The following is an 11,640-nucleotide window of genomic DNA, read 5'->3' on the forward strand; positions in this document are numbered from 1 at the left end:
CAGTGCACTGCTCTGGGATTCCTGCCTGACCTCGGCTTGTCAGGTGGCAGAATCAGAGCTGGTTTCACCCAGGAGCAGGGAACACAACCTTGGAATTCCTCCTTAGAAAAAAGTGGCTGTCATGGCCAAATTGTCTTGTTTACAGCTGGTAATTCTGTCAGTATATTTGACTAAACATCACTGTCCTGGTAGTGACTGATTTCAGTGCTGCCTGATAGTGAAAGTTTATTTATTTGTAAGGGCTCTTCATGGAGAGGTGCTGTTGGTGGAGCAGCCAAGGGACACATCAGTGGAAAATGATATTTCTTAGTATATGATGCTCTGTCAAATGATTGCTCCAGTCTTCAGGTTATTGCCCGGTGATTGCTTTATTTATTTTGTTTCCATATGCAAGTATTTTTGGAAATGTGAAATATTTAATGGTGGAGAATGTGCACATTTGCTGCCTTCTGAAACAGTGGCTTTAAGTGATTGAAACATCTTACTTTATACCTGGTAAATGCAGGTACAGGTTTTGTCTTCTCACATTCTTCAATCTGTTCTCTTCTCCTTCTCTTTTAGGAAATGCCCAATTCTGTCTTTTTGGTCATGGAGGTATGTGTTAACGTGTATGTTTGTTTCTGGATGATTTTGAAGACTTTTAGACAGAACTGCTCCTTTGCCCCAGCTGCAAAGTAACCCTGAGGTGTTGAAAAAGCAGTTCTGAAAAGCAGATGATGAATTTCCTGTGCCTCACTGAATTTATCAGCACAGTTTGATGCATAAATTATTCAGTGTCAGTATTGATATGAAGTGTTGCACCTCAGATTATTAATTACAAATAATAATATGGCAAACAACTGGAAAAGGTCTGATTTTCATGAAAAGATTACAAAGTAAGAATGATGCAACAAGTATTTCAGTGCTTGTGTTTTGAATAAACCCCTTTGTTTTCAACAGTACTGCAATGGTGGGGATTTGGCAGATTATTTACAAGGTAATTGATGGCTGTTTTTCCCTATTAAGAAGTTATTGCATGGCATGTTTTTATTCTGTATTCCTGATATCTGTTGGTGTTTCTCTGAGATTTATTTTTTTTTTTGCTTGTGTTTTAAATATTGGTGAATGAGGGTAAATGTAATAATGCACAGACAGAAAATGTGGTGGTTTTTTTTTTGTTAGCCATAGCTGAATGTAACATTCCCTTATTTGTAAATGAGAGAAGCTGTAGCTAACCACAAGTAGCATGCTGAAAATCGTGTGGGTTCCTACTTCCAAAATGGCATTTTGGGGGCTGCTCCCAGTGTTTTGAATCCACCTGCTTTCTTTTGCAAGATGTGAACTTCAAAAAAAATGCTGAATTACATACTAATGCTTTCAACCAAGAGGCAGTGCTGGCTTAGGAGAGAGATTTCTCGTGGCTCTGCCCAAAGTGAAGAGAGAAGTTGCAGAATCACAACAAGTGGCTTCTTTTTACAGATGCAATTCTGAGCAGAGATGTTAATCTTCATATCTTCCTTGATGAAAATATTCTTCTACTTGCTTTTGCCCTCTCAGTATGTTGAAGGAATCTTTTTGTGCACAGCCATTGTTATGGTAACTGTGTATATTAAAAGCATCATTCACTTCTCATTAAAATCTTTGGAAAGACTCATCTAGTGACACCCAGCTCCTGTGTTCAGTACTGAGATAATACCTTCTGAAGAGACTTTCCAAAGCCCATCTTAGTTTTTTTTTTTCCCCTTGAAAATAAATTTTACAATGGGTTGAATTTCTGAGCAGTGGTTCTCTGGCATCTCCATAACCATTGGTTTAAAGGGCAAGTTTTATGGCTTCAAGCTGTAACATGATTTTTGGATGCATTTAATGTGAAGTTCTTTTATTTTCTTGTCTCCTTTGCCCTTTGAGCAAGTTTAGGATTTAATGGTGACCGGGAAGCTTTACAATTAAGATGCTACCAAGTTGAATAAGCTACTGTAAAACCAGATAATTCAGAGTTCTGCATCTAGTTTAAATCCATGATTTTATATTTTTGGAAGAGTATATACATTTGTAGAAAAACCCTGGAGATTGGATTGTTCTGCATGTAACTCACTCTGATTTGATGCTAATTCACCATGATTCAGTTTGCCTTCATTACTTTCGCAGTTGATCACTGTGAACTCTTTATGTCTTGCCCAAAGACACCGATATTTATTTCCTCACCTGCCCGTGTGTGTGTGTGTGTTGTTCCCAGCTAAGGGGACTCTCAGCGAGGACACCATCCGAGTGTTCCTGCAGCAGATTGCAGCTGCCATGAGAATCCTGCACAGCAAAGGCATCATCCACAGGGACCTCAAACCACAGAACATCCTCCTGTCCTATGCCAGTCGGCGCAAGTCAAGTGTCAGTGGCATTCGCATCAAAATAGGTAAATGTGCTTTTCCCTGCCTGAAAGGTGAATTGTTACTGCTGGATTGTTCCCCCACTGAGAGCTGTCTCTGCAGTTAAAGCTCAGAGGGTGGGCTGGGTGTGGTCTGTATTAAACTGATGCAAGTCTGGAATGAGGAGCTTTATGCTGTGATGTAGTTTCTCAGTGTAATAAGGCTTGAATTGTAAAGACCTGTTTTTGAATCTGCGGGCCAAAGTAGTCTATTCAGCTGATGTTTCTAGTATCAAACTATTTTAATTAGACATAACTTTTGAAACTTGGGGTAGCTTTTAGCCAATTTCAGGATTGTGTGCATGTCCAGGCACAGTTCCAGCTGTTTGCTTTTTTAGTGGCAGACCCTCCTAAGGGTTATTTGAGACTCTTAGAAATGTAGGTTATGACCTATTTTTGTCAGAGGGAGGTTTGGCATTGTAACTGGGGAGAGATGTCAACTGTTCAGGGTACTATCAAACTCCTCTTTGAGGCCACTTCAGGAGTTTTTTAATCTCTCCTTGTTGTCTGATAAATGTCCATTTAGAAATACCTTGTTTTTAACAAGTTTCTTTCCTCTGCTTTTGCTCAACCAAAATCTGAGATCTTTTCCAACTCATTCAATCATCTGAACTGCACAGAGGAGACAAACCAACCTCTCTTTCTGTCCTTGATAGTTTCAGATGCTTTTGCCTACATGGAAAATTCAGGCATCTGAAACTTGACTACTTCTACCTGATGTGATTTCACTGGAGCAGATTGTATATTCATGATTCTTAATGAGCCATTTATATTTAGCCAGTGACTTTAATCCTTTCCTGCTGACGCCAGACCAGCCTCTGTGCAGCTGGGGAGGTTGGCTGAGCAGCAGTTTGTGCAAATGATGTCACTGCTGTTTCTTGGCTTGCTTCTTTAAAAGGTGATACATCTGGGGTAACAAAAGATTTTACTCCTCAGTGTAGTCACCTATCTATTAAACCTGTACTTTTTCACTCTCCCTGGTAACTGTAGCAGATTTCAAGGTGGAAAATGTGAAAATCCTCTTTTCTTTTTGTTGACCGGCGTGTTTCTTTACGCAGCTGACTTTGGGTTTGCTCGTTACCTGCACAGCAACATGATGGCTGCGACTCTCTGTGGCTCCCCCATGTACATGGTAAGGACAGCGCGTTTCCCATTTACCTGGCTCATCTCCCAACGCCCTCCCGCCAGAACAAAATCATTGACTGCTTGCAGATTGGCAGATGCCTGCTGTTGCTTCACAAGCACTCAGGGGCAGCGTGCAGTTCCCCTTTCCATGGTTTTACTGCCTCTTTTTTTTTTTTTTTTTTTTTTTTTTTTTTTTTTTTTTTTTTTTTTTTTTTTTTTTTTTTGTCTTGGGATTTAGAGATCGCCATGGTTGAAATCGGAGAGACGTCGAACATTTCTCAGGGTTTTTTTTTTTTGCCCACAAGGAGAACTGCACAAACCAAGTGAATAACACTTGCCTCTTCTTCCCACACGTGCCAAATGCTGGATGCTTTCTCTAGAACGTCAGCATTTCTGGTTTTGAAACACAACTCCCATGTTAGATTGAACTATTACCTCTGAAGTCACGTGTAGCATGTTAAAATGTTAATTTTCTCTTACACTAAAGTGGGCTCTGTTAATACTGCTCTGGCAGAAGAACTGTAGAATTCATACTGCTGTTGGCTTTGCTTTTTTTGTTCTCCCTTCTGAGATCTTGCTGTTCTTTCCAGGCCCCTGAAGTGATTATGTCTCAACACTATGATGCTAAAGCAGACCTGTGGAGCATAGGAACTGTGATTTATCAGTGTCTTGTTGGAAAACCACCTTTTCAGGTAGCATTTTATTTCCTTTTCCCCCTTTCCAGTCTGAAGGGCACTTCTAGAGCTCTTGCTTCTTGTCAAAAGTAGGAGTAAATGATGGCTGAGCGTAGTGTTGATGCTGCAAAGGCCACTTGAGAATACCAAGGGAGAAGGTGTTTATGCTTAATCTGTGTCACCAGTGTGTTCAGTCCAGAGGAAATTAATAAATAAGGATACTCAGTGCTGAAGTCACTGCTGTGCTTTGGGTTTTTTGCTTTCTTGCCCATCTGCAAAAGCCTCTTTTTCTGTGTGTGTATGTGTAGGCACAAAAGCTGTTTTCTCCATGAAACTGAGCTTTAATTAATGTACATTTTTATTTGACAGGCCAATAGTCCTCAAGATTTGAGAATGTTTTATGAAAAGAACAGGAATTTGATTCCTAGGTACGTCACCATGGCCTTTTCCTGTCGCTTGCACTTGTTGATTGAACACTTTGTCATCTTTGGGAATGCCTGGGATTCATGGAAGCATTTGCTGTTGCCATCTTCCCAAGGGTGTAGTGTGATACCAGTGACTCAGGTTGCATCTTGCCCTCACTGTACCTGGCTGAGTTGAAAAGGGTCCTGTACTGAGGCTGTAGAACACGGATAGTGGTGACTTAGGGACGTGGCAGAAAGCTGATTTCCTCAAATTCAGTTTGCTGTGCGTTATTTAATGCATGCATTCAATTTAATGCATGTTTTACTTCCTCTTGTGTGCAGCATTCCTAGAGAAACATCAACTTATCTGGCTGACCTGCTGCTGGGTTTGCTTCAGAGAAACCAAAAGGATAGAATGGACTTTGGTATGTATTTTTTTTCCCCTCTTGCTCTCTTGACTTCCCTTGTTGGTTGTATTCATGTGACCAGAATAATTGTCTTGACCTTTTGTCTGAAGCCAATTACATGAAAAATGAAGTTGTTTTTTTTTTTTTTTCTTCTCAGTTATCATAAAGAAGGCAGAGTAGCTAAAATAAATTATTGGATAACTACTGTCAGCACTGTCAGTATTCAGTGATGCACATAAATCCTGACTTTGCTGTTGAGTAGTGAGATATAAATCAGTTTAATTCTTTCAGTTGTGCCCGTCCCTCCCAGTGTTAACTGATATACCTTAAATTTCATGCCTCAGTCGTATTTCTGTTGCTTTATATGGTGGTTTGGCTTCAGACCTGGAACAGACATGTCTGATCTCCATGTGATTGCAGAAATGTAAAAAAGTACTGGAAGAACATGCTTTAAGTTGCTTTCAATGTTTTTCCCCCCATTCTTTCTTCTTGTAGACTGTAAATATCATTGACAGTACTAATGGGGATACAAGCTATGTGTGTTTGATTTGACCTTCAGAGCTGTGTCTGTGGATATCTGACGTCAGTGAGAGATGGGATTTACATCAAAATTGTTTATATTTGCAGAGATGAGTTCCTGGTATTGTGTTTGGATATTGCTAAATGTAGAGACCTCTTCACTTGAGTGAAATGTTTTCACTGGGTTGTTTTTTTTTTAAGCCCCAAAATATTAGAAACAACAGCTGTATCTTTGTATTTCTTGAACTCCTGAAGGTTTTAAGCTGTGTTGTGACTGAGGTTTCATGCTGTTAGACATGACTCCAGTTCAGGACTGCATTTTGCATTAGTTTGGAAGTTAAACCTGGTACCAGCTAGATGGATGCCCTCAACAAAAGTGGACTTGTTTGGCTCCAGTTTGCTGCTGTGTTTGGCCTTTTCTCTTTAGCTGGAGACCTCTGGTTGCAGAACACTGCTGTAACTTAAGATTTCAAGGCCTCAAATCCCTGCTGCTGAATCCTTCAAACTGGCTACAACTGTTGCCTCTTCTAAATTAGTCAGGAGTGGAGTTGAGATTTGTGTTTTGTGCTGGCTGGATGGTCTGTGCCTCACTTCTGCCTCAAAAAGCCTTTGTGTTGCTGGGCTTTTGGTTACCCATTACTGCACAAGCATTAATACTTTTTCTTTCTTTTGTTTTGTTTTGTTGATTGTGGGTTTTTTTTAATGCAAACTCAGACAGCTTTTCTAAAAGACCGCTGTTGAAAAGTTAAATCTTGACTAGTTCTTCTTAGCTGCATCTGTATGTCACGATATTCCTGATGGTTATTTAAGTTTAATAGCACTATTTGTTATTGTAGTTTTATCATAGCTGCCAGGAAATGTTAATTTTTCAGTTCAGATCCAGAAAAAACTCACAGTAATTGGCTAAAATGTCACAAATCATGGTGACAGTGTTCAGAGGGCAGTGCATAAATCTGTACGTGGAGAAGAAATAATACATCACAAACATGGACTGTGAGTAATTGATTCCACTTTGCACTCTGGGTGTGCTGATCCCCACAGTTTCTTCAAACATGGGAAATTCACTGTATCATTTGGGGTTAGTGGGAAGAAAGCATTTGTGCTTAGAAAGAAAAATAGAAAGCAGAATGGCAGTGATGAAAGTCATGTTTTCCTTGGCTGAGCCACTTAAAGGGCCTCAAAGGGGCTGCTCTGGAATGTGCTTAGCAAAGGGAGTGAAAGGGAGAGTGTAGAACTGAGCCCAGTTGCCTGTTGTTAAAGTAAAAATAGCTTTGGAAATCTTGTTGATCTTCCAGCAATATCAAGTAGAACAGCAGGTGTTGTACAAAAGCTCGGGAACACCTGATCCTGGTGTGAAAAGTTAATAATTACATCGTCCTGGCACTGCAGCTGGATCCCCTCCCTTATCGGGCTGGGGGGGAAGTGTTGCTGAAGGGAGGGGAGATATTGCAGGCCTCAAATTCTTTCTGTGTTTTGTTTTGTTTGGTTTTTTTTTTTTCTCCTTGTTATTTGCTCACTTCTGAGGAACAGCATTGTTTTTCCTGGAGTGTTGGAGCGTTAAAGCTCACAAAGCTCAGCAGGTGGATTTACCAACCCTCCGTTTCCCCGAACTGGCTGAACGCTGCTCCTTGTACAGCAAAACTTTCCGTGTAACCTGGCAGCCAACTGGTTATGCTCAATTAAAAGTACCTCATATCCATTTACCAAAAAAAAAAAAAGGCAAAATGTTTCTATTGTATTGCAGAACTTGTTAAAGAAATGGTGTTTAAATCTGCTTTATGCCGTGAAACGGCTGCACAGGTCGTGTTCTGCCGTTGGGGAGTGGGAAGGGGAGTGGCTGGTGCTCTGCTGTGATTTTTGGCCACCTTAGGTGGCATTAATGAGTTCAAGAATAAATGTCAATCCTTGGGAAAGGCAGAAGTGGAGATGCTTTCAGTGTCTGAGAAAGGTGCTCACTGTTCTGAAGAGCAGACTAGAACTGAATTAGTACCACGGGCAACATAATTTCCTGGGGAGTGTAGGAAGGTTTCTTCTGTACATGATTCTGAAGTGCTGGGGGATATCTTGTGACTGCACTTAAGTCTGATTTGCCTTGCTGACTGATGTTTGAAGTTACTCAATTGATTTTCGTTTCCTTTCCAAATACTATAGCAGCACATAACATGGAAAGCTTTAATCTTTTATAAGCTCTTCGCCCTCTGGCTCTGGAAGGTTCATTCTGGGAGGGCAACCATTTATCACCCTCTGCAATATAGTCTGTAAATCCTGTCAGTTGTACATTTACTCACAATGGTGGTTGTTTCTTGTTCCACAGAAGCATTTTTCAACCACCCTTTCCTGGATCACGTTTCAACAGTCAAAAAATGTAAGTTTGGGGTTTTTCCACTTATCTGTGTAAACGATGAATGTTGGGGGCTGGAAGGGAGAAGGATCTGCCAAATATCCCACTAAGTGTTTATGAGACATTTTCCTCAGTTTGCCTGTTGTTGTGCTCTATTGTGAGCCTGAGTGTTGAATCCTTTCTTGTATTATGCCAGATGGAAATGTGATACTTATTTACTCGTTCCTTTGACGTTTCAGCTGAACTCAAATACCCCCGTGTGACTGAGGATGTGCTGTGCTTATAACTCGTGTAAGGTTTACGAATGAGCAGCAGTGAGGAAATTTGTTTGAAATTCAGCCTTTCAAAATCTTAATCCTCCTTTTTTTTTTTTTTTTTTTTTTCTGTTTCCCCTCTGGGTTTTACTCCTCCAGCTTGTCCTGTACCAGTGCCCACGTACCCAGGCTCAGTCTCTGGCAGTTCCTGTGGTAGTTCCCCTTCCTGCCGCTTTGCTTCTCCCCCAGTAAGTTCTCTGTGGTACAGAACAATCTCTAGAAAATACTTTCTGTAATGTTTAAACAAAAGCTCCTGAATTTTTTAGATCTTTTAATTCTTGAGCAGTGTCAACTGTCTTAAGAGCAACTGTCTTTTGCTAGAATGCCTTCAACATTTTGGTTCTCTCTTCTTGTGTTGCACTCTTTGGGGAGTTTTTTGTTGTTCTTTTTTGTTAAAGCAGAAATACATATCAAATGCTGGAATAGCAAATCTATAGATGTGCTACTGTGGTTTGCAATGTAATGATTGTTACAGATAGATTTTGAATTGGCCTTTTTGGCTAAAACCCCTTATTACAAGGCAGGGTCTTCAGTCTGATGTGACATTTGGAAGAGGTACATCTGTATCATCAGGCATGATTAAATAAATCACAGTTGTTTAAACTCACAGCCTAATCAGTAGAGGACTGTCTAAATTGACACTGCAGGGTTTATCCAGTGTTTGAAATTTCCAAATTGAAATATCAATTGAAATACTGGAATATTGAAATAAATTTGATATTTCTAAAAACTTAAATCTAGGCTGATTTTGGGGGCTTGTTTTGGTTGGTTGATTGGTTTTGTTGGGCTATTTTTTTGGTCAAAGCTTGTGTTGATTCTTACTTTGGAAGCTTCCTTTAAGTTAAAGAGCATTTCTACTTTCTGAATCACTGCATTTACAGTGTTTTTCTTACTTTCTTTTTCCTACCACCCCCCTCCAGTCTCTGCCAGACATGCAGCACATTCAAGAAGAAAATTTGTCTTCCCCTCCTCTGGGTCCTCCGAACTATCTGCAAGTCTCTAAAGACTCTGCCAGTACCAGTAGCAAGAACTCCTCTTGTGACACAGATGACTTTGTCCTTGTCCCACACAACATCGCTTCAGACCACTCATGTAAGAACCTTCCTTGTTTTTACATTTTAAACCGATTTCCACCCGTAACATGTGTTTATATCCTATTACTCTTTGGCTCTCTCTTCTCTAAATGTATTTGAATTCACAATGAAATTAATTTCTTTAGTTTGATTGCTCTTTGGAGGGAAACTGTTTGGTACTGCCTGCCCATCTGGGACGTTTTCACCTTCAGTTGAACAGCCAGATATGCCAAAGATACCGAGGTGATTCAGAGTCATGGAAAATATTGGGGTTTGGCAGTAGAAGAAGAGAATCAGTTGTAAAAAACTACTGATAAGAGGCCCAAGGGTTCTCTTAGTGGAGGCAGGCACTTTGTTTCCTCCAGACTAACTGAACAGCTCGTGCTGTACAGCTTTAGATAATAAGTGCAGGTAAAAACATAAACATAAAAGGTGGGGCATCAGACTGAGCTTATATGAGAAAAAGATTTGGATGTACCACATTCCCATTTTACAACATCGTCCCACCCTGAACTGCACAGTCAGCTGACTTCAGTGCCACCAACTTGTGTTAAATATTTGACAAAAATTAGTGCCTGAAGGGCTATTTTTATGAACATCCCAGTGCTGGTGTCTTGTAGTCTTAAACAATGGATTTTATTTCAAAATTATTATAATTAGCATGGCAAAAAACCCCACAACCAACCAACAAAATAACTTGTTAAATAACTCCCTTCCCCAGTTAAGTTTTTGTTGGTGGTCACCTTTGAGGTATTTTCCCACAAAAACCCAGTTTGTGGAAAACTTTTGTAGGTTCACAGAAGCTTTTTTTTTTTTTTTTTTCCCTACAACGGTAATACTGGAGGTTCATTTTTCTGTAAGGTTCTGCTTGATGACGTGGCTTTTTCCATGTGTTGTGTTGCTGCAGATGACATGCCATTGGGAGCAGCTGGCAGGAGGGCTTCCAGCGAGTTCTTGATGTGTGGAGGAGGGTAGGTGTGCTGGGCTTGCTCCAGAAGAAGTCTCATGGTCTAAAGTTGGGGCTGCAGCTGCAGAAGGGGTTTGGGGGGTTTTGGCACGGATGGGTTTTCACAGCTGTGCGGACTTTTCTTGGAGTTGAGGTAAATTTAATATAAATATCTAAGCAGCTCGAATTCGGGAAGTTTTGTTTCCAAGCAGGGAGTTTCTCTGCTGTGAGGACCTGTCTTTTGACAGTGGTTTTTGTTTTCGCAGGCAGTCGCCATTAACTATTTCTGGAAGCTCAGGAACTGTACAGAAACCATCCTCAGCCTCTTCTCGAAGTACTGCTTCTGGTACAGCCAACAGGTGTGTGATGTACCCTTAGGACTTCCCCTCTTTTAAAAAGTTTTTTCTGCTGCTAAATGCTTTGGGTTGTTTGTTTTCTTTTAATTGTGGATGTCTGCTGGAAACTGGACTGAAGTAGAAGCCAGACCTCTTTTTTTCCCAGCCTCCCTACACTTCGTGCAATCCCTGGTGCATCCCCAAAAGATTTCCTTAAGGAAAGAGAGTTTGTTTAAATTTTGAGCTGTTTAAAAGCAGAAACTTCAGAGACATAACTAACTTGTCTTCTTTGGTGGTGTGAAGCACAGCACAGTCTTCATTAGTGAGTCAAAATGTTGAATGCAGATATATTTTAAGAAGTAGTTGTAAGAGAAGAGGAACTTTGAAAGCCCAGATTGCTGTGGATCTGTGTCTCGTGGCTGGCTTGGCTTGCCTCTGGTCACTGGGTGTGGCTTTTGTGCAAGTGATTACTGTGAATTTCATGTTTGTGTCTCACAAGATACCAAAGAAGTCACATGAAAGAGCTAAACACACATTGCAGGTTTTCCATCAGCAGGACTGGTAATTAGTCCCCTTTCTTCCACATGACTGTGGGCTTAAGTTTCTGCTTGCTTGACACAGAACTGATTTTCATCAGTGGTGCCTGGACTCTTTCCTGTGTTATATTGGAAAATGTAAAGCTTAATCATGGTGTTTAACTACTCATGTAATATCTAACAGAAGGGTTAGATGTGTCATTTGATCAAGTGATGCATTTCATAACGTTTTCAGTACAAACAGAGGGAGGATGAGTGGCTAACTGGGGAATAAAGCCATTATGCTGGGTGTATTTTTGGCTCATGCCAATACTGGAGGGCTGCAAGTCAGCATTATTTGTTTAGAAATGCTTGTCACAAGGAAAGCTTGCTACTTTGTGCTGATCTTTGTGCAGTTTGTGAAATCTGCTGACATGGGGCTGTCAATACAGCTTTTAGTCTTACTGTTCATGTTTAAGGGCAAGATAATGGGGTTTGTAAAGATCCATTTGCTCTGAATTGGCCATGTACAATGTGCTGAAAGTACGCTGCAATTTGCTGTTTTACATTGTGGCAGGCAGAGTTT

At 40.5% G+C, this 11,640-nt stretch overlaps 1 protein-coding gene and 1 long non-coding RNA gene across 2 annotated transcripts in view; both read left to right on the forward strand.

The window, feature by feature from the left end:
• The window catches only part of ULK2 (unc-51 like autophagy activating kinase 2), a 38,827-nt gene that overhangs the window by 11,055 nt on the left and 16,132 nt on the right, over nt 1–11,640 (forward strand). Inside the window, exons 4-15 of the mRNA XM_027907954.1 lie at nt 562–594; nt 940–976; nt 2,216–2,389; nt 3,460–3,533; nt 4,117–4,218; nt 4,570–4,628; nt 4,947–5,029; nt 7,845–7,895; nt 8,285–8,373; nt 9,106–9,277; nt 10,166–10,225; nt 10,470–10,563. Of these exons, the coding sequence (XP_027763755.1) occupies nt 562–594; nt 940–976; nt 2,216–2,389; nt 3,460–3,533; nt 4,117–4,218; nt 4,570–4,628; nt 4,947–5,029; nt 7,845–7,895; nt 8,285–8,373; nt 9,106–9,277; nt 10,166–10,225; nt 10,470–10,563 (1,028 nt within the window). The remainder of the gene's footprint in view (nt 1–561; nt 595–939; nt 977–2,215; nt 2,390–3,459; nt 3,534–4,116; nt 4,219–4,569; nt 4,629–4,946; nt 5,030–7,844; nt 7,896–8,284; nt 8,374–9,105; nt 9,278–10,165; nt 10,226–10,469; nt 10,564–11,640) is intronic.
• Nucleotides 5,103–7,234, forward strand: LOC114070513. The gene is made up of 2 exons (XR_003573931.1): nt 5,103–5,785; nt 5,860–7,234. It is a non-coding gene; the product is annotated as an uncharacterized LOC114070513 (long non-coding RNA).

The sequence above is a fragment of the Empidonax traillii genome, unplaced genomic scaffold, assembly GCF_003031625.1.
Source record: "Empidonax traillii isolate 1590-97213 ecotype Southwest subspecies unplaced genomic scaffold, ASM303162v1 scaffold1585:size89650, whole genome shotgun sequence".
Classification (NCBI taxonomy): Eukaryota; Metazoa; Chordata; class Aves; order Passeriformes; family Tyrannidae; genus Empidonax; species Empidonax traillii.